At 40.3% G+C, this 25,575-nt stretch overlaps 1 protein-coding gene across 2 annotated transcripts; it reads left to right on the top strand.

Annotated features, from left to right (window-relative positions):
• Positions 1–897: 897 nt before the first annotated feature.
• On the top strand, positions 898–16,329 carry LHX9 (LIM homeobox 9). Of its 2 annotated transcripts, none has more exons than XM_059145896.1 (5): positions 898–1,532; positions 3,532–3,734; positions 4,871–5,226; positions 11,106–11,308; positions 15,528–16,329. In XM_059145896.1, the coding sequence occupies exons 1-5, from the start codon at positions 1,359–1,361 to the stop codon at positions 15,582–15,584; spliced, it is 993 nt and encodes a 330-aa protein (XP_059001879.1). In that variant the 5' UTR covers positions 898–1,358; the 3' UTR covers positions 15,585–16,329. The 2 variants fall into 2 exon arrangements, with proteins under 2 accessions (XP_059001879.1, XP_059001878.1); XM_059145895.1 differs by lacking the exon at positions 15,528–16,329 and adding an exon at positions 12,606–12,863.
• Positions 16,330–25,575: the final 9,246 nt, after the last annotated feature.

Consider the following 25,575-nt stretch of genomic DNA (forward strand, 5'->3'; position numbering starts at 1 on the left):
CTCCTAAATGTGCGGCGCATCCAGTTTTACAAGTCCCCTGTCCTGCCAGGGTGGTGGGAACAGCACGCAATAGGCCGTGCACCTCGTCCTGCAGGGGTCCTCCCACAGAGGCTCATATCCAGAAGTTTCAAGTGGGACACTAGGATCACCAGCTGTTTACCTTCAAACCTGAACTGGGGTAAAAGATATCTCATCCTGTGTCATGGTTCAGTAGAGGACCACCCCCCCCCCCATACCCTGTCCTCTACATTCATTTTTCAAAAAAAACCTTTTTGCCAAAACTAAACTTCAGAATCTTTTTCACTTTGGGTGATGTTCCAGGCCCTGGTAGGGTGGAGGGCCTCTAGGGGAGGTGAGGTGGCTTGCTTCTAGAAAGTGAGTTGAGGAAGAGGGGACGGGAGGAATATCTGTTTAACATTAGCTTATTTGGGGTCCCCTGTAAGTTAGGGACCATAAAGTCCACAAGGAGGAAACCCAAAGTTTGGAGCTGACATCCTGTATGCCTTGAGCTGGGGTCTGATCTTGAACTTGGATCAAATAGGCCCCTTTCCGCCTCCTGCACCAGGGCGGGGACAATAAGGGCTCCTTCTCCTCCTTTAAAACATGATTACTGAGAACTCTTGGAAGGGTGTGTGTGTGTGTGTGTGTGTGTGTGCGTGCGCGCGTGTGTAGGGGAAGTAAATGCCCCCTCCTACTAACCCCCCCTTCGGCCCCCTCCCCTTTGTAATGTTTGTCCCTGCTTGCCCATCACCAGGGGGTTGAGAGGAGTATGACAGGTCTTTGTTGTCTGAATAAAAATCCGTGGCAGCTCCAGGGAGAGAACTCCTCCTACTAAATTATCAAAAATGGGCTGGCTTTAGTCTCTTAACAAATTGGACACAGCTACGGCAGGAGCAGTCCCCAACCCAACCTACAGGCACTGGGAACTTGCAAGCAGCCAGGGACCGCTGAAAATAGCACTTCTTTTTCTTTCTTTGTGTTCAAAACTATTTTCTTTCTCCACCAGATTTTGTTTTCCTCCCTCCGCTGCAGTTGTTTCCCATTAGTAACTCGATCTCTCGGTCTCTCGGAGCAGTAAGATTCGCCTTCTTCGCCGCCTTCCCCCTCCGCCCCTGTTTGTTTGTTTTCTGCACATCTCCTTCAGGGAGCCGCTGGGGTTTCCCCCCTTCTTTTTTCTTCTTCCTTTTTTTCTTTTCCCCTTTTCCAAGCAGACCAATTTCCACTCTGTCTGCCTCTTTCTTCTTCCCTCTCTTCCTCTTGCCGTCCGTCCCCGCGCGTCTCTGCACTCCTCCAACACGCAGCTCTCCGTCCCTTCTGCTGCTTCCCTCGGATGAGCTGAGAGCCGCGGGCGTGTGTATATGGAAATAGTGGGGTGCCGAGCCGAAGACAACTCGTGTCCTTTCCGTCCCCCAGCCATGCTCTTCCACGGGATCTCCGGAGGCCACATCCAAGGCATCATGGAGGAGATGGAGCGCAGATCTAAGACCGAGGCCCGCCTGGCCAAAGGCGCTCAGCTCAACGGCCGCGATGCGGTAAGGAAGGGCCCCTCGGCGGCGGTAGCCTGGCGCCCCTGCGCGCTTTGCGAAACCGAGCCTCCATTCCCTGGATTTCCGAGCTGAGGATGGAGGGTCCTAGAGACGTCCTTTCCAGGCCGGCGGGCGGGTTTTCTCCGGTCTGACTGCCTGCGGGGGCTAAGAAAACCCCCTTTCTGACTTGAAATGTCTCTGCAACCGAGACCCCCGAGCTCTTTGAAATGTCTCTGCAACCGAGACCCCGAGCTCTCCACTCGCTGCCGCAGCAGGGAGGGCCACGAGTGAGAGGATGGGGATGTCCTCTTCTGCAGACCTCAAACTCCGGTCGCCGGGCGCCTCCCGGGCGAGGATCGCGGCAGGGAGGGCGAGCTGGGTGCGGGCGATGCGCGGAGGCGCGCGCGGCCGTGGCGCCCCCGCCAAGCGGCAGCCCAGGTGGCTCTAGTCTGGGTGTGATGACGGGGTATTTGGAGAAATCTCAGACTTGACTGGGCTGGAGCGTCTCGGGACGCTTGGAGCTCGGCACTGCCTAATCCAGCGATTTTCGGGGTTTCGGGCAGCCCGGCCCGGTCCCTCTAGCGAAACAGGACTGCGTTCAACTTCCGGGCCGGGCGGGTGTAACGGGTAGGGGGAAATCTAATAAAAATCCGGAGGAGCGGGGCACCCAGTCTAAGCGCGAGAACTTTCTAACCCTTAAACGATGTAACCAGCTACCACTGTTACTACTATTCATATTAATAAAAGTCTCGTCCGATTAATAAAGAAAACCAATTGATAATCTATGCGCTTCCCTTTCCCTCTAACGAGCCAGAGGGGGAAAACTACAGAAGTCTCCGGAAATGATTTCAGCCAAACAGAGCTGTGTCGATCCTACGGCTTCACACCGGGCATTGTAGTGCAAACCAACCCGGGAGACTGCCCCGGGCGGTCAGTGGTATTTTGGGTTCCACCCAGGAGCCGAGTAGGTGGAGGTTTCCACATTTGCAACACAAATGCAGTGTGGAGGGCCCCAGGTCTCAGGAAAAGGAAGAAACTTTACTTTTCCAGGCCCTCCAAAGTTTTGTGGGGGAAGTCCAACCCATTTCTGCTAGTCTTGAGGGGAAAGGATTAGTGGTTACTTTCTTCTTTTCCTTTTTCCTTGTTGTGGCTATCCTGTTTAAAGCCAAAAAAGCAACCCAAACCCGAATCTCGTGGCGATGTTGTGCTAGTCACTGTGAGGTTTCCTCATCTTCAGCCGGGTCGGGGGATAAGCGCACGGAAAGCTTAACCTGGGCACCAAACAGATTTTCAGGACACAGTTCTCCCCGCTATGTTAGTAATGGGGAAAGGGGGACTGTGCAGAAGGGACTGGACAACAGACTCTTCCTGGGAACAGGCACCAATATTTATAGGATCAATATCCCTGAAAATTAAAGAACAGCCAAATATACCCCGGTCAAAACAGTGTCGACCACAGGTATCATAATCTCTTCCTTCCTTTTAAGTTAACGCTGCATATAAGAATTTAGAGAAATGGAATGGTTTCAAAACAACCTGTGTTCGTTCAAATCTCCTTTCCATTCCCAGGTAAAAATTTCCGTTGTTTTATTTTGTGTGCGTTGAAAGCCACAGTTTTTAGCATGTATATTCAATTTCGGAGCATCCGCCAAACCATACTCAGTGCGCTCCTAGCCTTTTTAAAAGAGGCTCGAGGCGGACGGCTTGTCTTTAAGGTTTTAAAAGAGGGTGAAGATGGCCTGCCCGTCTTAGGTTAATAATAGTCTCGGGAGAACGCAAACGCGGGGTTCAGGCAGACACTGCAGAAAGGGAATGACTTGCAGAAGGAAAAATCAATCGCTAACTTTTCCTCGACGCCTTTTGCCTTTGCGCTGTGGCCCCTGACCCTTGCAGCGCTCCCCAGACGACTGGAATTCGCGCTGCGGGGAGGGAACTCCGGGTTGTGCGTGCGCGCCGCTCCCGGGGCTCGCTCGGTCCTCAGCGGTGCGATGTGCTTGCCTTGCAGGTCATGCCCCCGCTAAGCCCGGAGAAGCCTGCTCTGTGCGCCGGCTGCGGGGGCAAGATCTCGGACAGGTACTACCTGCTGGCTGTGGACAAACAGTGGCACCTGCGGTGCCTGAAGTGCTGTGAATGTAAGCTGGCCCTCGAGTCCGAGCTCACCTGCTTCGCCAAGGACGGTAGCATTTACTGCAAGGAGGATTACTACAGGTATCCCCGACCCCATCCTTTACGCCTCGGTACACCTGGCGGGGTCACCCACCCCAGCCCGGGAGCCTCCTCTCCGTCCCCCAGCTTTCGCCCCTTCGGGGTACGGTTATCAGTCCCGAGACCGGGGAAGTCCACTGCACACGCCTTCAAGCCGAGCCACCCGCGAAGGGCGGTGACGGTGGGTGGGTGGAACACCAAGTTCAAGAGCTACCAGGGACTATCACCCACTCCCGGCACCTTCACAGCTCAGTAGAGGGAATCTGGAGACTAAAGCGGTTTTTTCTTTTTTTCCGTTTACTGCGAACTGGGCGAGACCGCACCTTGGAACTGAACTGATGTCCTGGGCGGCGGGGAGCCGGTATTAGGTTTTCGTGAGGGTGGCGGGAGACCACGTAAATGACCATGAAAAGAAATAATCGTCGTTGGTGAAACCCAAGCCACTCAGTTCTGAGTTCCCCTTGCTGCTAGTTAGAACCATGCGGGCTAGCCTGGAGAGTAACCTCTAGGGATGTTTTTTCGTGCTTCCCAGCAATTTTTCTTTCTGGAGTGGGAAAGAGAACTATGTGCAAGTGACCTAGCTCTGCTCTCAACCAAAGGGAGAGAGGCGATTAAAAAAGAATTAGATTTCTTCTGCAAAAGCGTCTGTCTGAATGATTTCATCCACACTCACACATCCCTAAATAATAATAATACAACCCTTCGGAGAATGTTTTGTAACAGATGAAACCCTCTCCTTGGCATTGCAATTAAATATTCTTTACATAGCGTTTGAGTTAGCTAGTATGGGTTTGTTTGATTGTTGGGCTTTTTTTTTTTTTTTCCCTTTTTTGACTTTAGTTTGTTTTTTAAGTCTTAACTTTACAGAGAAGGAAACTAAAGATGTTACCCTATTCTTCTCATTTTAACCTAAGGGTTCTTTGTTCTGGTTCACCAGAACAGGTCAATGAGGAAATAAATTTAATGATCAAATGGACGGACCAGCGTCCTCTTCTCCCGGAGCCTTCTTCTCCCGGGGAGCCCTCCTAGGTGTCAGTCTAGGACCACTGCTGACCAAACCCCAGGTGTCATGGGTGGGAAATGGCTTGCCTTTGCCTCACCCTGCTCCCTGACCTGACTTTTTTTTTTTTTCTTTCCAGAAGGTTCTCTGTGCAGAGATGTGCCCGCTGCCACCTTGGCATCTCCGCCTCTGAGATGGTCATGCGCGCCCGAGACTCTGTCTATCACCTGAGCTGTTTCACCTGCTCCACTTGCAACAAGACCCTGACCACCGGTGACCATTTCGGCATGAAGGACAGCCTGGTGTACTGCCGCGCCCACTTCGAGACCCTCTTGCAAGGGGAGTATCCACCGCAGTTGAGCTACACCGAGCTGGCGGCCAAGAGCGGCGGCTTGGCCCTGCCTTACTTCAATGGCACAGGCACGGTGCAGAAAGGGCGGCCCCGGAAGCGGAAGAGCCCAGCGCTGGGAGTGGACATCGTCAATTACAACTCAGGTGGGCCCTTACTACTCCCCCCTCCCCCATTCAGCCCTGGCCTGGGGCTGTCCTGAGAAGGATTCCATAGAGTCCTTTCCCATTCAAGAGCAAGAGGGGGTTTTGCTTAACATGCCTCTTTCATCAGTATAACTCCCTTTCACCCAAAAGAAGGGGAGAGAGAGAAGGAGAGAAGAGAGAGAAGGAGAGGGGAAAGAAGGAGACATGGAGAAGGGAGAGAAAGACCTTTATTTAGGTTGTGGCAGAAAACACAGTTCATGACCATGAGGCTGCAATGACTTCCCCCAAATAGGCAGAGCCAAATCCTTGTTGCCCATTAGTTAATGAGCCCATTAGTTTCTGGCTCCCAGTTGGAGCAAAACAGCCCCAGGGCAATTCCTGTGTGGAAGCCAAATTATAGATCCTGGAGGAGGTTTTCCTATATACTGAAGGAAAAAAAAGTCTTCAGAGCGCAACTCCAGTCTGCCTAGAGAGGGCAGAGACTGTGGTCACCAGCCCAGAGTTAATCAGGAACACAGTTGGCAAGAGTGTTGAAAACCAAATCCCTGTATCTGGGTGAAAAGCAGCTGTGGGGGTAGGAATCAGTCTCCACAGCTGAGCTGGCCTGCCCCTTCTGTAGGTCAGGCTACTCATCGAACCAGCTCATTCCCTGTATGATAAACCATCCGGACAACCAGACCCTTTGGAAAAATGAAAGAAGCTCCAGGTCAGGCCCACTGAGGAGTCTTAGTTGTGTGACAGGCTGCTCTTCTGTCCTCCACCGGCCTTCCCTCTTAATTAAAAACAAAATGCAGGCAACAGGCCTGACAACACACTTTCTTCCCTGCTTTGGGGGACACCTATCATTTATCAGTCTCTCTCATTCGCCGCTTTCCAGGGCTGGTGTCTGCCAGGCTCTCTCTCCATCCCCCAGGTGAGGATGGAGTTGGACATTGCAGATTCTATCTTCTTCCAAGCAGGAAGCTTGGAAGCTCTTCTTGAAGCTCTTCTTCGAGTTCCAGACACTGGGAAAAGGGGTCTGGAAAGCCCAAGGTTAACATTTGGGAAACTAAGGACTGGTTTCCCATGCCACGCCCCGTCCTGGATGGGAATCTCAGAGGCAGGAGACTCGGGCTAGAGGGAGTCCATTCTATTGGAAGGGACCTTGGGGACCTCCCTGGAGCAACCCCACTCTGATACCATGAGCACCCAGATACTAGCCAAAGCATGGACATCCCAGAACAAATCCCAGAACAAAATCTTGCTGATTTTTTTCTTCCAGTCCTCAGTGCCCAGTGTGAACCATTTGGAACTAATAGTCCTGCTCTGAGCTGGGAGTTTTTAGGGGAAGCCTCTCTGAAGAGCAGGCTCCCCTAGCCCTTTGCTCGGTTCCCTCCTGGTGTTCACTGCCGATTTAACCGAGGAGAAGGAATCCCCTCCTGGTCATGGCGGGGGGGGGGGGTGGCATCCCACGGAGATTAGGAACCAGGGAGCTCAGCGCCACTGCGCTTGTCCCTAGAGGGTTCATGCCAGGGTCGCTAAACCAAGGGAAAAGAGCCGGCTGGCTCGCTACAGACCCCACCCGGGCGTGTTTTTGTTAAGGCAGCGGGTGCAGCCCCGGGTTTTGCCAACCCCCGGCTGCGGGTCTCGGCCTCGTGCTCGCCCCTGCTGCGCTTCCGCAAGGGCTTTTGGTTCGGGGCCACTTTGCCCAGCGCGCTCATTTCATCTCCTTTGATGCGAGGTCCCCGGAGCAGGACAGGCAGGGCACTAATTGTTCTTTATTAATAGAAGATGACATCGGAATCTCGAGGCGCTCACCAAGGCCCTAATGCCCTAATTAGAGAGAGACAGAGACAGAGACCAAGAGGCCGAGACCCACATAACAAGCCAGTCCTTTGGAGAGGGAATCCTTCAGCCCCGAGAAAGTGTGCAGAAGGATGGAGATTTCTAGCCATGCGGCAGCAATACTAATTTTTGTGCTAATTTATTTAATCTAACTAGCTAAATTTGATTTTGTCTTGGGTCTTTATGTTAAAAAGATCTGGGGAACTTTAAGAACAGTAGAATTTAGTATCCCCTACTTCTAGAGCGGGCACATTTATTTCTTAAAAGAAAGAAAGAAAGAAAGAGAGAGAGAAAGAAAGAAAGAAAATCTCCTTCCACTTAGGTCTTTAGTTTGCAGATTGGTGCTGCAGTCAAGGTTTATTGAGAAAGGTGATGCTGTTCTGCTCCTGCCGGAGGAAAGGGTTGCTGAGGCCTCTCGATCCTGAGTTTGTAGATCACACCACTTCAGACTGGATCCTTTTTAATTAGTATCCACCCCATCCTTTCTGGACTTTTCCTAGAGATACAAATGAAGAGGATATACTTCTTTAAAATCAGGTGAAAATAATCTTGAGAATTGGGTTAAAGGTACAGGACCAGAAATCAACCTCGCTATTTAAAAAAAAAAAAAAATCTTTATGACTCTAATGCCAGTTTGTTACAAAACTAGCAAAAGAAAAGCTTTGGCAAATTTAAAACATGTTAAACAGTAGAAAATAAAATGCACCCCCAGTTTTAACTCATTATTTTAGCTTTCTCTGGATCTTACATTGCCATCTCTGCTGAAATGTAAACTAGTCTCCGAAAGAGTGACATTTACACAAAATAAATATAATTTATACGTTTGTATATTTTTCAAAACATTTACAGAAAAGACATCCAGAGAAGATGTGAAACTTGGTAAAGATAACTTAGTGCTTGATGTCTGGCAAATGCCTTTAATGAAAATATTCCTAATTTGGTTTATACTTCCTTGTGCAGATACCCGGCAGATATTTTAGAAAGAGACAGAGTTTATTTGGAATGCTGGATTGAAATGCAGCCCTCCAGGGGTGAGAAGATTTAGTCTAGGATAGGCAGCTGTAATTTGGGTAATTTGGCATTAATGTAGAGACTACATCTTTGCTAGTTTAAAAAATCTCCCTTCCTTAGGTTTTTCTACGATTCCAAACTTCAAAAGCTCCTGAGGTTGTTAAATTAGCCTGGCACTGACCCCTAGTGGTCTCCCAGGGATCAGTTAGTTCTCAGAAGGTTACACACCTTCAGAACAGAAACTCGTTCTAGTATAGGTGACCACTTCCTAAGCGACTGGAAAATGAAATATTTAGATCTTCTCACTGACTTTATAATGCCAGATGTGTACTTACAAGTGTATGGTTAAAGCAGTTTGAAGAGCGTTATCATTTCATCTCATAATTCAGGGGGAAAAACATATATAGCTTTCAAAGTAGACCCAGGGGAAACACAATCACTTGCAAGTTTATATAATGCATTTGTTGTTAAACACAAACAATTTAGGATAATGCACTGAGTTACTCTGTGGAAGAAACAGATTGCTCTTTTAAGTTGAATAATATGATGACACTGTCACAGGAAAAACACACAGTATATCTCTTTAATAAAGGCCTAACAATCTCTTTATACACTGGATTGTGGTCTGTGTGAAAACAAGTCCCATTATTACATTTAATGAACTAAAGTTATCTGCTGAGTTTTTAATCAGCTATAATGAATAGAGAACACATACTCAGAAAAGCAGTTTAATCAAACTATTCTATAATTGTTTTTCATAAACTTCATTTTAAAGACTAATGGAGTACATAGTGAGGTTAGGAATCATACTCAACTCTAAGAAATATTATCCTGGGGTGGGGTAATAGCTAAGGGCATTATTTAAACACCGAGTTAAGTCTTCTATCTCAAGTGTAATGTTCAATTTGATGTGCTGTTCAGGAAAAGTTACATGTTACTCACATATAAGAGGAATGAAATTGTATTTGAAGAAGCCTCCAATGACTGAATTGTGCCTCTTTGACCATTTTGTTGTGGGCACATTTATAATCTGGTTGTGAAATATAGCTCAGTTTATTAGAGGTAAGTGTAGTTTTATCATAGGTCATAAGATGCTCTTTCATTTGAGGATTGGAAAGTACAGTTTTGTAGAATATTTCAACCCAACACATCCCCACTGGGCTAAAATAGTATAAAACATAAAGTACATTCTTTCTCTTATCTCTGAGTACATGTTACTCTTCTGATGCAGTTTAAGGAGTCTGTGTTCAACATTTATATGTATATATCTACTTTGGATTCCATTTGAGTTGACTTGATTTTTCATTAATAGTCACTCAATTTTATTGATGAGCAAAGATTCCAAATCTGGGTAAAATGCTTTTGAGACCTGGCCCTGTACTTGACTTAGGGGGCCCCAAAGTGAATGTTACATAATCTTTCCCTCATCCTCCCTTTTACCACATGTGCCCTCCTACTTATGCACCTTATGGAAATATAAACAAAGGAGACATTAATTCATGCTTAATGTAATGTCTTCTTACGTTAGAGAGAATTTCTCATTAAATGGATTTTGTGATGAAATCTGAACACCTCTTGGTTGATGACCCAAACTACTGTTTCTGTATATATGCTGACTTACTAAAAATAAGTTTTAGAACATAATTCTAACCAGATCATAGCAGACAAATAATAATCTGGCAGAAGAGCTAATATTAAGAAATGCCTTACTTTCTACAGATTCAGATTTTGTCTGCCCCCCAGCCAAGTGACACGATCAGGTTGATTTTATATATTCTATTATAATGTACTAAAACGTAGGATGATCGGATCTGACAATGCATCATGTTAATCACCGAAGTAAGGATTTATTGATTTATTTTTGAAGTCAGGGTTTGAAGAAAAAAAATACCATGCCCTGTAAGTTGAGAAGTTCCCTGAATCAGTCAATATTTAGGGAGAAATTTCATTTTGTAATCCTATTTTCTTTGCAGAGCTAGTAGGTTATCAGAAATGGCCTTTTCAACGTGCAGCTTCACATCCTGGGAGGATGACTTTCAGGTTGGTTTCAAAGGCTGGTTTGCTTTGCCCTCAATGCTGAGCTGGGTTCTGCAAGGAGAGAGATGTCACCCTCTTTCTGCCAGGCCGGCTAGGGGCCATAGCTCAAATGCCACTCACACATCCACGGCAAAAAGGGCCAAGATCTGAGCTGAGACATAAGCGCCATCAGTGTCTCTGAACTGTGAGCTCTGGGGAGTGCTTCAGGCATGAACTGAGTGAAGAGAAGTCTGGGCTCATTCTCTTTCAGAAATAGTTATTAAAATAACTCCAAGGGAAAAGTATTTTCTTCCTGGGATTGCCTAGTGTTAAGCAGTTATAGCTAAAACCCCTCCAAAATAATAGTCTTAGGATTACATAGGAAATGTACAAGTTCTTATCTTGTAAATTCTTCCTTTTCTCCAGCCACTTTCTACCTTTTTCCTGACTGCAAAGACTCTAGGAATATCAGGAAAAAAAAAAAAAACCTAAAAATTGGGAACTGACTTTAGGTTCTTCCTTAGTTGGTGTGCTCTCAAAAACTCTCAGATTTGAGAGAGCTGAAATTACTCATTTGCATATCCCTCATGGTAAAGAACAGTGCCTTCAGACAGTATGTTTCATTTCACAAAGAGACAAAATACGGAGTCTCTAAAAACTGTGTGTGTGTGTGGAAGGGCAGGTGCTGATATGCATAAACATATTAGAGCTTTTCCTTTTCACTCTCGGATGTTTCTTTCACACTTAGGACTTTCTTGTCTTCCCGAGCTTTCTATCAACCATTATGCAAAAGAGAGGATTTATCTAATACTTTTCTATTATGTAAACTTTGGTTGTGTCCATATTAAGAGACTGGTTTGGCTGACATTGGCAATTAACCTCTTTGTTTGGTCTAGATACCATTTGTATCTTGGGGGACAGCCTTTCCCCTGGTTGCTTTATTATCATAACATTATACAGCCCGTCACCACTGCCCCTAATGCCTGACTTGACACTGAGCACTTGCTCGTTTGCTGTCACTGCAACAGGTTGCAATGAGAACGAGGCAGACCACTTGGATCGGGATCAGCAGCCTTACCCACCCTCGCAGAAGACCAAGCGCATGCGAACCTCCTTCAAGCACCACCAGCTCCGGACCATGAAATCCTACTTTGCCATCAACCACAACCCAGATGCCAAGGATCTCAAGCAGCTTGCTCAGAAAACAGGCCTCACCAAAAGAGTTTTGCAGGTAAGAAACCTCCATCCTTGGCTGTGTATACCTCTCCCTTATCCTTGCCAGCAAAAAGAGTTCTCTTCCCGGTTTAGAGCAATACAGATATTTCCTGTACTGCTTTTTGTTAGTTTACTTTAGTTATCTCCTTAGAGTGTAGGCAGAAATTTTGCAGGGGCTTCCTGGAGGGTGTCCCAAGACAGACCCAGGATCTTTTAAAGTGCACCCACCTTCTCTCTGTAGATGGAGAGATGGGGTCACCAAAATCAGCACAGCTTGCTTCACTGCTCTGTAATGTGGCTGATCTTATTTGTACACCTTGTGGCTTTAGAGAGTTCCATTCACACTAGGCTCAGTACAGAGTTGACAGGGGGACCTGCTGGGGCTTTTGTATTTCAGCAAACTCTTGGCAGCCCCACGCACAGGCCAGTACCTTCCAAATGCAGATCAACCCTTTTTTTTTTTTTCAACTCCTGAAAAGCCACAACTACAGATAGTGTCTCAGCAACCAACTGTAGCAAGTATTTTCCCATTTTAGCAAACCATATCTCCAAACTAAACTTTGAGGGTTAGATGTGCTGTCCAATTGTTTTCCTAAACTCACAATGGTAGGAATATACAATTAACGAAATTGTGGGTTGCTATGGGTCACCTGTGATCCTCTGCTACTTCTTAGTGACAAGTTGTACACACTTAAAATTCCACCAACCAGTTTCTGGCTGCTTGTGTTCTGTGGCCCTGGGTTTTTCCTATGCAAAGACTACTTACCATGTGCCAGACTCAAGGATAGCTTGAAATCTGTTTCAGTGATGTTCATTTCATAAGAATCATTCTTACTTTGCAAAACTTTCAGTGATCCTGCCCCTCCCCCATTCTCAAAAGATAACAAACAGGTAAGGAATCAGGATATATTTTTCCCCTTTATCTCTGTGCCTTCATTTCCAGGGTATCTCCACTTAAGTATCAGTTGTCCCAAGTAGTACTTGTTAATGCTGGCGGGATATATGCACTTGAGAGAGTATCTGTAGCATTACTTGAATTACTCTATTCTAAAAGAAGATCCCCCCCCCCCAAAAAAAACCCCTCCTCTCCCAAGAAAAATAAACAATTTAAAAAGAAAACATACATTTAAAAAAAAAGGAAAGAAATAAAGAAAGAAAAGCAAGCAAGCAAGAACAAAAAAAAAAAAAAAAAAAAGAGAGAGAGAGAGAGAGAGAGAGAAGAGAAAACAAGGAAAGAAAGAGAGAGAGAGAGAGAAAAAAAAAGAAGTATAAAATAAACATCGGTAAAGAAATCAATTGGGATTGGTTTGCAGGTTTGGTTCCAAAACGCACGAGCCAAATTCAGAAGGAACCTTTTGCGGCAGGAGAATGGGGGTGTTGATAAAGCTGATGGCACGTCGCTTCCGGCCCCGCCCTCAGCAGACAGCGGCGCTCTTACTCCACCCGGCACTGCGACCACTTTAACAGACCTGACCAATCCCACTATCTCTGTAGTGACATCCGTGACCTCTAACATGGACAGCCACGAATCCGGAAGCCCCTCACAAACTACCTTAACGAACCTTTTCTAACATTGGTTTTTTTTTTTTTTCCTAATTCTTCCTCTTTTATTATTCTAATTATTATTATTTTATTATTTACAATACCTTTTTTTCCCTAACCCACAAGATATTTGGGAAATAAAAACAACAGCTTCGTGTTATTAGCATCTGCAGCCACTTGGCAAATGAGTTTACAGTATTGTCTTCTCTACAAAGTGTTTTTTTTTTCTTTGTCTATGAAGTGTATTTGTTTTTGTTTTTGTTTTTTTTTAATTAGATCTTTTCAGTTGGTAAGGGGAGTTTTTGAATTATTCTAATAAGTGCCTCTTAAAATTGTATGTTACTTATTTCCAGAATCTCGAAGGAAAAAAAGTGGTATTATGATGGGTAAACAATTATATTCCCAGTTAAATGATTAGGGTAATAAATAATCAGATAATTAAAGTCATTTTTAAATCTTGGGATTGTATGTGTATTTATGGAATTTTGAAAACTTCACATTGTTTTTTTAATTTTAAAACTGAAAAAAATGTTTTGATTATTCTTTTTTCTTACAAATGAGGAATATGATTAAACAAAACATTATCTATAGCATCTCCAAATACTTAAGATTAATTAGGTGGGAAATCTGTTCCAAGGATATGACTTTTCCTTCTTTTCGGGATGTACATCCCAGCAAAACTTGTTAGTTACTTGTTTCTCAACATTTGGAAAATACTTATACTCCCTCTGTATCTATGAAAATTCCGTATAAAGTTTGAAATTCTATACTTTTAACCAAAAGCTAAAAATGATAGTTGTAAAACCATTGTTTCTAAATTAATTTTTTTCCTAGGGAAAATGGAAATAAGCAAAATATAATTTTTTAAGAAGTTAAAAAATCAGTATAATTTAATTGATAGATCTATTAATTGGCTTCAGCTGTACCATGATATTGTATCTGGCATTCTATATGAATAATGTTTCTTTTTTTTTTAAACCTTAGTAGACTAGTATCAACAACAAGAAATCTTTGTTTTGTTTTGCTTTATTTTACTTCAGCATAGGTTGATACATTTGTCAGAAAAAAAGACTTTTCTGACATTACAGATTTAAAGTTATTAGTCTTAAAGTAGATAAACTCAGAAGCCTTGTGGATGCTAATCTGAATATATTTCCTAGTTTACAGTAGCATTTTTTTCTTTTAATTTAAGCTAAAATCTTAATGGTCTGGGCAGTGGTGAATGTTCATCTATATGCTTCTGTTGTAGTTAAATACCAATTAGATTGTGGATTTCCTAAAAAAAATAATAAATAAAAAAGAAGTCAAGATATATGTCTTGCTTTAGTGGATTGTTAAGAATAACTTTGCACATATTATCCACTTTTTGGACCCCTTAAATCTCCTTCGGTGGTCAAAGTGGCTATTTAATAGATTTTAAAGGTGTCCTTCTGGCTGTATAAATGTGTGGTTACATATTGACAGTTCACTGCCCACATTAAAGTGCATTATTGTAACTTTTGCTCAGGGTCTTTAGAAAATTAGCACAGAAAGTAGCTTATTTTTTAAAAAAAAAAGATGGTGGAAGATAAGTTAACACTGTAACAGAAGAAAGGTGTGATTGCCATTATATATTTAGCAAGTGTGGTTATCATCTTATATGGAGCTTAAATCTTGACTTTTCATATTTCTATTACATTTTGGGCATTTACCACTAACCAGACCAAACAACCTTGGTAAGGCTGAGATCTTATTAATACACTTTTACAGGTAAAATATTGATACTTATAAATTTTGTTCTTTGACAGAACAATGTATGGTACTATAGATCTACTTTATTAAGTAGACTAATTATAACTCAGTTCTCCTATGTGCCTTATGATATAACTTGGAAGTAAGTTTGTGAAAAATCAGGATATATGTGTTGTTTGTTAAATTAACTGTTTTAAGCCCTTTTGACACCTCACTAGTTTTGTACTGTTTTACCTCTTATTTCCGAAACTCTTTTTATGGTGTATCCTGTTAGAGGGGACAAACATGTCATAGAAAGCAGTTGTGCACTCTTTCAAATATAGTTGATAAATTCAATAATCTTATATATTGAGCTTCGTGTTTATAGTACAGTAAGTGGTCTAGCAAAATTGTCCATGTTTCTTTGTTTATTGATAAATGCATTGTATAGAAACTATTTCCCCTAAATATTTATGGACCAAACAATTGTGATATATCCTATTAAATTTGTGTGAATAAACCGTTTTGAATCTAAGGAGTTTTATTTCCCATCAGTTTTATTTAAGGTTTAATTGTACTAGTGTGTTTCCAATATCTGTATGTAAAAGTTATTAAAATGGTAATACAAACAATTTTTAAATATTCAAACATACAAATAGTTTTCAGATTTCCAAGCTTCTGATTCATTTTAAATGTACACACCATTGCATATACAATGTAATTCAACTTAGAATTGCCTTTAAATATATTTTCTTATAATAAAAAGTAATGCCCCACCGATTTGACTCCGCCCAATTTTTAGAATTAAAAACAAGATCATTAGCAGATAAAGTAATTGCATGAAAAGAAACTTAACTATGATTAAGATTTAATATTAGGTCTATTGAGCACAAATGGATATTTGTAAATCAAAATAGAAATTGCAGACCCCTAAAAGCCAAGTTGCTCTGTAGTTAATAAATTGTCACTATGATTTTTTTCAGGGAGAACAAATCTTGGGGCATTACAGCCAAACATCCCGACGTTTGAAAATTCCCTAAAGTATTAAAAGAAGGGGAAAAGTTTGATCGGAAATCCACTGCAGTGAAGACAAAGACAATATTAGGTTATGATAATCATACATTTTAAAATCTATTGAGCCAAAAAAAAAAAAAAAAGAGAGAGAGAGAGAGAGAGAGAGACTTAAATGTCATTTACTGAATGTTAACAAAAATTCTGTTCTTTATGGTGTCTAACACAAATGGAGGCTTAAAGTTATGTGGTTTAAAACAAAATTAGATAAGCCGTGTATAAACCAGAGAGCAGCCTGGCGGTAATATGCCCACCCCATATTTGAAGAAAATTATTATTGCTAAAAAAAAAAAAATCCCACACATTTGTCAAGCACAGTAATTGTAAAATAAAGTCCAAAAACATCCATTTCACTTGCTTGCTAATGTGTACTAGTCCTATCTGTTTATGGCATTTTCTAATTGTAAATTCGAAGAAAACTATCACTCCTTTGAGAGTATAGGATCAAAACCCAGTAATTTTAGTATTATTGTTTATTCCTTCCTTTTTAAACAGAAATCTCTGCATGCACTTTTACATCTGTCACTTCTAGTGTACATCTCTGTATGATGACTTATCTTTGCTGTTTCTTGTATGATAAATAGCTTTCATTAATAAACATTTTATTTGATGCAAACATAGTTAACTTTATGTTAAATACACACTGTTGAAATTCCTTTTGAACACTGTCTTAAGAGGCAGCACGTACATTTCAAACTTGTGATACTTAGGGAAAAAAAGTCCAAACAATCTAATGAAGTGAAATTCTGATAGTCTAGGATAAAAGGACCTAGTTGGTTTTTAACTTTTCATGATTTTTTGTTTGTTGTATTCAATTGACCCATGTATTAAAAATTAAAAAAAAAAAGCAAACATAAGTTACAACAAAAAATAAACCTTAGAGTAAACTATCCTATAAAATTTCAGCAATGTTTTTAGATTATTAGGTTAAAATTTATAGATCCTCTGTAAGTTTACATGTTTGCTATGCAATGAGCAAATTTATTGAAGTATACAAATATATCCTGAACTATGAAAAGATCCAATCTTTGCATAGTTCAAATTACATATGATATTACAAACAAAGGAGCAAGTGGAAAGAAAAACAAATATGTAAGAATGAGGGTTTTTTAATTGTTAAAGGGAATATTTGAAGAAAGAATTTTTTAACGATTCTTATTTAGCTGTATATCCAAAGCATATGTTAAACAAATTAACATATAACTTTCCAGAAAATTTTTCAGTATGATGAAATTTTTATTATATACAAATGAACCCTATGTAAATGATGTAACTTTTATGAATGACAGACATTAAATATTTCACTTACATGTATTTTCAGAACTTTGAATGTTTTCTTAAATGCTTTCACTTCCTGAATGCTAAAAAAGGGAAAAAAATTTAAAAAGAGAGAGCAACTTACCAATAATAAAAAAAGAAAAAAAGCAATGCACCATGACAAGTAGACTATTTTGAAGGATCATGAAACATGTTGGTTTTGTCAGTAACTTGAATGTTTATGCCTCATTGAAACCTCATCCATGGCAATAGCAACTTAAATAGATTTTCCAAAACATTTCCACCGCGTTTATTCAAATCCTTGTCCTACAGCTTTGCCTTCTCTCCCTGTGCTATCACCTATGGTAGTTTCGGTTAGAAATATTTTGGAGACTCGCCTGGTTTTACAGACCTTTAAATATTTGTCTGGTATGTGAAATGCAGGAGGAGACCAAAAAGGGAAAGAACATAACTGCAATTAGACATCTGAAAAAAATAATACAAATTTGAAACAGGCACATTTTTAAAAAGTAAAAGAAAGGAGCACTCATTATGTGAGTGGGAAGAGAAGAAAAGCTTGCGATGGAGAGAGTTGGAAGGTCTGTCATGCTTTCCTGTGATGTACCACGGTTTTTCATTCTGGGAAACCACACATTTATTTTTGGGCATGGAAGAGAAGGATGTGGACTTCTCAGAAGCGAGCAAGGTACTAAATTTTCATAGTTTCTACCTCCCAGATGCCTGGGTTAGTCTAACTTCTGGCAAATTGATCTCGGGCAAAAAAAGCTTTACAGAGTTAGCATCTGTCAGTTTGGGTTGAGTGGCCCCCTTCATGTTGACTTACAGAGTAGGTAGGCTTTTCATACCTCAAATAAGGATAAAATTCCATAATAAAGGACCCAAAGCAAACACTTTTAAGACCTGGGTGATTTTTCATCACCTAAAAAATAGATAGCTTTATTTAACAAAACCCCTGTAGACTCCACAGCACATTCTTTTACAATAACTTTTCTTTGAAGTCAAAGCATTTTATAAACCACATATTCCTATCATCTCATTTTCCGTTTCAGCATGCTTGCAAAGAGCATCATGGAGAAAAGTGTTAGAAGTGGGAAGTTCTGGAATGGAAACGTGGAATCGTGTCATTCTAGGCTCTTAAGGAGAATACTAGGGAGGATACCGTTGCCATAAAAGATAAATATAAACACCTAATTTGGTATGGAGTTTTGTTATTTTATTCAGTGTTCAACTATGCTGTAAACAAAAGCTAGCTTTACTGGTAGAGAGTTTGTGTACTCTCAAGGTGATTCCAAACTTTTTACGTGTATCGTCTCTAGACGCAAGGATCAAATAAGGACACTGGGACTTATTCCAAATTAGAGAAACGGCATTATATGGTCTTTGAAACCATACATAGATAAACTCTGGATTGGCCTTTCGGATTTTATATTTTTAGCAATTGGGAACCAACTCTGAATATTCAAATAAATAAAACCCCTCGGATGTAAAGCCACAGTCCTTTGCTTTACAGCCAATGTGAAAACAGAAGTTATTTTCTTTATGGTGTGCCATTGATTCTGAAACATTTTTATATTACCTACTCTGCCCTTCCAACATTTTTTTCAGAGTAATATTACCATTTACCTTATTTTAAAAATATATTATCATTCTAAGTTAATATATTATTTTGAATGCCCTCTGGGAAAATTATCTTTTTATTTAACCTGTTTTCAAAGCAAAAGAAAGAAAAAGCAAAAAAAAAAAAAAAAAAAAAGCTCAGAACTGTGCATGGTACTCAAGGAAAAGTCTATGAATATGATGTAAGTAGCAATATAATCACCACAATGAAATTTCTTTTTATCTGTGCTGCAAAATAGTTATTTTTATCCTACATCACTTCCCACTTCCAGCGTTTCTTTGTGAATATTAATATAGTAAACCCACCTTTATCCTGCATCACATTAACAAGTTTTTTTCCCCTTGGATTATTAATTTTTGCTTCTTTGCACTACATTTATCTTGTGCTGAAATGACAAAAAGCAGGCAAGAATAAGGATCCAGGTATTAGAAAGTTCCTGGTGTGCGTTTCTGTGTACTTTTTCTTCACATATTAGAATTGTCAGGAACAATTTTTTTTCCTTTGGAACTTCTTGTTTACATCTTGCATGATCTTATAAATTAATCTGAAGAGTAACTGGATACCTTTTATGGTTATTTGAAAATAAAATTTGTTACAAATAAGATGTTCCAGTCTCTGTTGCCTCATATTATTCAGGAATATATTAATTTTTTCCAGTACTTTCCCACTGAACCAGAAAATATTAACCTCAAAGGATATTTAAATTGTTATTTATGACAAATATATAAAGACGAAGAAATTCAAAGGTGAAGTTGTTTTTATGTATTTCCCATTCTGCTTCTTTTCCTTCTCTGAAGTAGCAAAAATCATGTAGGGCTATCTGCTTCAACTTTGACATTCAAGGGTTTTGACAGCTTGCATCATTTAAAGTTATATTTATTATTCAGTAAACTTTAATTCTATAGAATAAATGCCCTTTATGAAATGTGATTTTTGAAAAGCACAGAGGTATTTCACCATTTCAAGCAGCTAAAGCTGTTTGAATTCAGGAGTAGTTTTTCAGAAGGAAAATAGAGTGGAGAACTATCTTAAATATAATATTTGCAGCATCTTACCAGATTGACCTAGGGGCTCTGCAGGAATTTTAAAGAGCTATGAAAACCTCCAAAATGTTATGATGTGAATAATTAAATGATGGTATTTTTCTATGATATAATCTGGGACAACTTATTTTATAAATATAACTACGTAGTTACTTTATTATTTCAGCACGCATACATATGCAGTCTCCTTCTGGATATTTTAATGAGATCTTTGTATCTCCAAGGGTTCTAATATAGCTTTTAATTTAATTTTCTTCTTAAGTATCACCAGTCAGTGTCTGTGTATGTTTTGTATATTTTCTAACAGCCATGAAAAGATATATATTTTTAAGAAAGAAGGCTCATTTCTCGTAAATCAATTCTTAATTAAAAGCAAAACAAAAGATCAAAATAATGGTAATTTTCTGTCAGTTGGAGATATTGTAATAGGCCTTCTTTTTAACTGAACATGGAGCCATGCTCCTGGAAGTATTCCCACTAATCCCAATAATCTTTCTAGATTCTGTGTAGGTTCTGTCTTCACAGAGCTTGGGCCATAACTTTGTTCTTTACTAGAATCATGTTGCTGTTTTGAACTTTTCTGTTCAACAAAGTTTGACAAAGGCTAGCATATCAACATCAACAACCATAACAGCAGCAAAGGGCAGATTTCATTGGAATGAGTAGTTTAATTTTCTTCATTTATTAAAAGAGGCACATTAGAAACAAACATTTCTTTTACAATTCAAAGAGGAAGTTTTGGTTTAAATTGAGCTTACTAGTGTGTTAAGGTGATTGAACCCTCTTGATTTCATTAGTGAACAAGAAATATAAATTGGCCCATCTACTGTGTATATGTACACACAAGCATATACTATGCTAGGCTAAATATGCATGTTATATCATGGACTGAGCTAGATTCTGAGGCTTCCCAAGACCTGTCACCGTATATGCACCTTCAGTAGCCTGAAAACCTATTAAGTGTTGCACTATGAAGCATGTGGTTTCAACTCTGGTATTCTTTTTCTGGAGTACCTCGCATTGGAATGTATTACTAGTAAAGATGATCACCATGGGCTTTGTTTTTGTTTGCGTTTTGGCTCAGATATGGATAAACTCACGGAATCACTCTCTGTGCTGGAAAGAGCCTTACTAGGTTGTGTGGTTCAAATTTCCATTTATTACTATTATTTTCAGTTGAAACAGAGAGCACTCAGACAGACATGTATCGTTTTTTAGTTCAGACGACTGTGGGCCCTTCTCAGGAAAGTATGGACCTCAAAAGAGTTTCAGTTTAAAGCTCGGCAGATTTGCTTTTTTACTATTTATTTATTTATTTATTTATTAAAGAAAAAAACAATTGCTAAAATGTATCATTGCAGCAATATGGCCACTGCTAAAACCTTTTATCTATCACTGCTGCATTGTTAGTGAAATTTATATTCCGCGGAGAAACATTACAAAGGTTACAAAACACTGACCGCTTTTAATTAATGGAATTTTCTTTCTTTCTTTCTCTTTTTTAAAAGATTTTATTTATTTATTTGACAGAGAGAGAGATCACAAGTAGGCAGAAAGGCAGGCAGAGGGAGAGGGGGAAGCAGGCTTCCTGCTGAGCAGAGAGCCCAATTCACTGCTTGATCCCTGGACCCTGAGATCATGACCTGAGATCATGATCTGAGCCAGAGGCAGAAGCTTAACCCACTGAGCCACCCAGGCGCCCCCTTAATGGAATTTTCTATAAATGTTCACAGCTTCTCCTTAGCTCATCAGTTGCTCACACTCGTTCCTCTGAAATTCTCTTTCATCTCAGTTCTATTCCCATGACACTATTGAAACCCTTTTCCTTCAAGTTAGCAATGATCTTTTTCTTATCCAAATCATGGCATTTTCCTTGTCTTTATTCACATTTGCTTTCCTGCCAGATTTTTACACCCCTTATTACTTGCATGTCCTTGAAACGATGTCCCTGATTGGCACTTGCCACAGGCAGCGCACCTGCTGCTTCTCTCGCTGGCTCTGCTGACTCAGAGCGAGCCCATCACAGGCCAGCACCGCCTCTCCCCTCTGCTTGCTTCTCTCAAAACTGCATTCTTTCTTCAAGGTTCAACTTTTTAGTGATGACTCTAAATATACTTCTTCGGTTATTTCCACCTGACTGTTCTGTTCGTTGCAGCCCAGCATAAATAAAATTGAACACATTTTCTTCTCTTTGGCCAAATGTCCTTCCGGACTTTTTCCATTTCTGGTAATGATAGGACTCTTCTCCCGGTGGGTCATGCAGGCTGAGAATCATCGAGTTAGCGATTTTTCCATTGCACTTTCCTTTACAAATTATTTTATACCATTCTGTTACCAAATCCTATTTATCCTTTCTTTATGGCATGTCTTTGGTCAACCCTCTTGATCTACCTCCTTTTGCCATACCCTCCACCACTATACTCACTGGAACTACGTTTTCTTAGCATGGGAGAAGATATTCTCTGTAGGAGGTCATAAGATATTTCAATTATTGTTTTGCTTCCTCATTTTTGTGCCCTAACAGTATTTCTAATGGCTGGGGATTTTATTTTTATTTTTATTATTATTATTTTTTAAATATTTTATTTATTGATTTGACAGACAGAGATGACAAGTAGGCAGAGAGGCAGGCAGAGAGAGAGGAGGAAGTAGGCTCCCTGATGAGCAGAGAGCCTGATGCGGGGCTCTATCCCAGGACCCTGGGATCATGACCTGAGCCGAAGGCAGAGGCTTTAACCCACTGAGCTACACAGGCGCCCCAGGCTGGGGATTTTTAAAAAGATTATATTTAAATGAATTATTGAAATCACTTTCTTACTAATGTAAAATCATATAACCTAGAAGATGGTGAACTCTCTCTGTGGGGATTTAAAAAGAGCCTTGTTATCATTTATTTGGAGGATCTGGAGGAGAGCTTTCACAGTCCACATGTAACTGGAATAGAATATACCTATCATTAGTTTTACTTGAAAACATTTTAAAATGTGAATTGCATATTAAAACCAAAGAGATACACAACAGGAGAAAATAAGTGTTATTTGAACTGGGAACATAAAATCTACTTCAAAGAACATTATGGTCTGCAGGTAGACCCCAGTTTCTCAGGAATACCTAGGTGGAAGAGTTTGAGGAGTTGTGAAGCATAGACAGTCTCCAAGATTCTTTCTGGTTCCAGCCATATGTGACAGGTGTAAGAAGAAGCAGAATCAGTTCATAGTCTACCTCTGCCCCCGAGATTCTAGTCCAAGCCCCGATTTGTCCACCTTTCTGATACTGCCATTACAGCTTTGTGGGTCCCTTTGCTTCTTGCTTCTTTCTACTCAGAATCCTTACCATATGTGACAAGGGTCATCTTTCAAAATATTGTCTTTCCGTGACACCTTCTTCCTCAGGAATTTTAATGGATCTCATGGTATATATGATTAAATATAAACTCACGGAAACAGTTAAGATTCTTCATAATATGACTGTCATACTTTCTCAGTTTACTTCTCATTCCTTCCCAACACTAATCCTTCATTGTCAGTATCGCAGGGGTATTCTCACCATCACAGTTTTGCACACCATATCTTCTCCGTCATAAAATATTTTTTGTGACTTCTTATCCGCTTAAATCTTACAAATTCTTTTTTCTTCATTATTTATTTCATATATAACACCAATAAATCAACATTTTAGAAGAAATAAAATCAGCTAGTATCCCCAAAGCATCACATAACATCTACAAAACTTTTTCCTATGTTCTTTTCCAGTCTGGTATTTTTTGCAAAATTATAATAATTTCGTTAAAGCTCATAGTGTGGTACCTGGGACCTGAGAAACGCTTAATAAATGGTAACTGCTTTGAATCTCAAAACTATCATTTCTTCAAATGATTCTAATTGTATCTCCATGAAAATTGTCTTCATTAGCACTTAAAAAAAATTTATTTAACAAATTTTAATTCCAGATGCGCCTGGGTAGCTCAGTTGGTTGAGTCTGCCTTTGGCTAGGGTCATGATCTCAGGGTCCTGAGATCAAGCCCTATCTGGGCTCCCTGCTCAGCAGGGAGTCTATTTCTCCCTCTCCTTCTGCCCCTCCCCACGCTCCTGCTCTTTCACTCTCTCTGTGAAATAAATAAAATCTTTATTTATTTTTTTAATTTCGGTATAGCTAACATGCAGTGTTATATTAGCATTAGGTGTACAATTTAGTGACTCAATTCTATACACCCAGTGCTCATCACAAGTGCCCTCCTTAAGCCCTATCACGTGTTTCACCGAGCCCTCCACCTCCTCCCCTCTAGTAACCATCAATTTGTTCTCTATAGTTAAGAGTTTGTTTCTTGGTTTGTTTTTCTCTCTTTTTTCCTTTGCTCATTTGTTCTGTTTCTTAAATTTCACATATGAATGAAATCATATGGTATTCATCTTTCTCTGATGTTTTTCACTCAGTATTACACTCTCTAGCTCCATCCATGTCATTACAAATGGCAAGATTTCATTCTTTTTTTATGGCCGGATAATATTCCATTATACGTACCACATCTTTATCCATTCATCTATTGATGGACACTCACTTGGGCTCCTTCCATAATTTGGCTGCTTTAAACAATGCTGCTATAAACATAAAGGTCCATGTATCCCTTTGTATTGGTGTTTTTGTGTTTTGCGGGTAAATACCCAGTAGTGTGACAACTGGATCATAGGGTAATTCTATTTTTAACTTTTTGAAAAATCTCCATACTTTTTTTCATAGTGGCTGCACCAGTTTGCATTCCCACCAACATTTGTGGTGATTGATGTCTTCCTTTCTGACCACTGTATAACTCACTGTATGTCTCATACATTCGACATGAGTAATGTTAGGTCTTCAATATATACACATTGCATGTCTACTTATTTTTTATGTCTCCCTCAAATATTATACTTTTCTTCAGAAAAGGGATGATGTCTTATATTTCCATTGTCTTTCTAAAGGTGCTAGGAAAATAGCAATTGTTTGGTAAGTGTTTTTTAAAATTGAGTTGTGATGTACAGATAGTGGATAGAATAGGTTTATGAAGTCATTTTGACCTGAACTCTAGAGGACAAAGCAGCTTTAACTATGAATTACTACCAGCACTGTTAATTCTTGATGATGGAATTCAGGGGAAGGGTTACAGCTGTGGGTCTAGCAGGTGTTGCTCAAGTCTTACTTTCCTTCTTTAAGATCAATAAGTGTTTCTTGGAGTTGACCTCTCCAGAATGATGAGCATATAATATGGCATATAGCGGAGCATACAACAAACAACCTATCATCATTATACATTTCTGAAACGGAGAGCACTCAAGGGACCAGTCCTGGGGCCGTGATTGGGAAGCACAGGATCTCCTTGCCCTAAGCCATTTGGTTATGTTACTACAGAAGTTCTTTTCATTTTATTAAGAGCACTTACCACTCCTACTTTTTGAAGGTGCACTTGAAAAGAATTAAAAAACCCAAAGAGCACTAATCACTAATGATGACAACACAATCACACTACTGAATCATAATGCCTTACACTGAGACAAAGTCATTTAGTTTTTGCGCCCTTCACTTGACTATCCTTCTAGCCTGAGTCTTGGATTGTGTACTGTCCTGACCAGACTTTCTTATACATTCTTGAGGGAAATTCTGCATTTTCATATATATATATATATATATATATATATATATATATATATATATATATTTTTTTTTTTGGTGCCAGATGAGTGTTAAGCTACGTTTTCTCCTCTTGCCGGCACCAAGTGTACCGGCTTCACAAACCTCTAACCACCACCAGCATCATCTTATCAATATATAGATGCAGAGCAAAAACAGATTTTACACATACATCCAGGTTTGGCATCAAACCTTTGCAGTATTCTCAACCTAGCCTCCACCAGCTCCCTCATTCTGGTTGAGAATCCCCATGGTAAAGACGGTGGCATGTTGTTTCCTCTCCCAGAAGCCACAGCTCTCTGGTGTTTATAGGTTCTATTATTTTCCGAGGATGGCTGTTGGTTTTGGTATTCTTCA

The sequence above is a fragment of the Mustela lutreola genome, chromosome 14, assembly GCF_030435805.1.
Source record: "Mustela lutreola isolate mMusLut2 chromosome 14, mMusLut2.pri, whole genome shotgun sequence".
Taxonomy (NCBI): domain Eukaryota; kingdom Metazoa; phylum Chordata; class Mammalia; order Carnivora; family Mustelidae; genus Mustela; species Mustela lutreola.

Excerpts from the sequence above, each read along its gene's own strand:
- LHX9 (XM_059145895.1), top strand. The coding sequence starts at position 1,359 with ATGGAAATAGTGGGGTGCCGAGCCGAAGACAACTCGTGTCCTTTCCGT. Across the intron at positions 1,533-3,531 it reads AGCTCAACGGCCGCGATGCG|GTCATGCCCCCGCTAAGCCC; the intron begins GTAAGGAAGGGC and ends CTTGCCTTGCAG. Across the intron at positions 3,735-4,870 it reads TGCAAGGAGGATTACTACAG|AAGGTTCTCTGTGCAGAGAT; the intron begins GTATCCCCGACC and ends TTTTCTTTCCAG.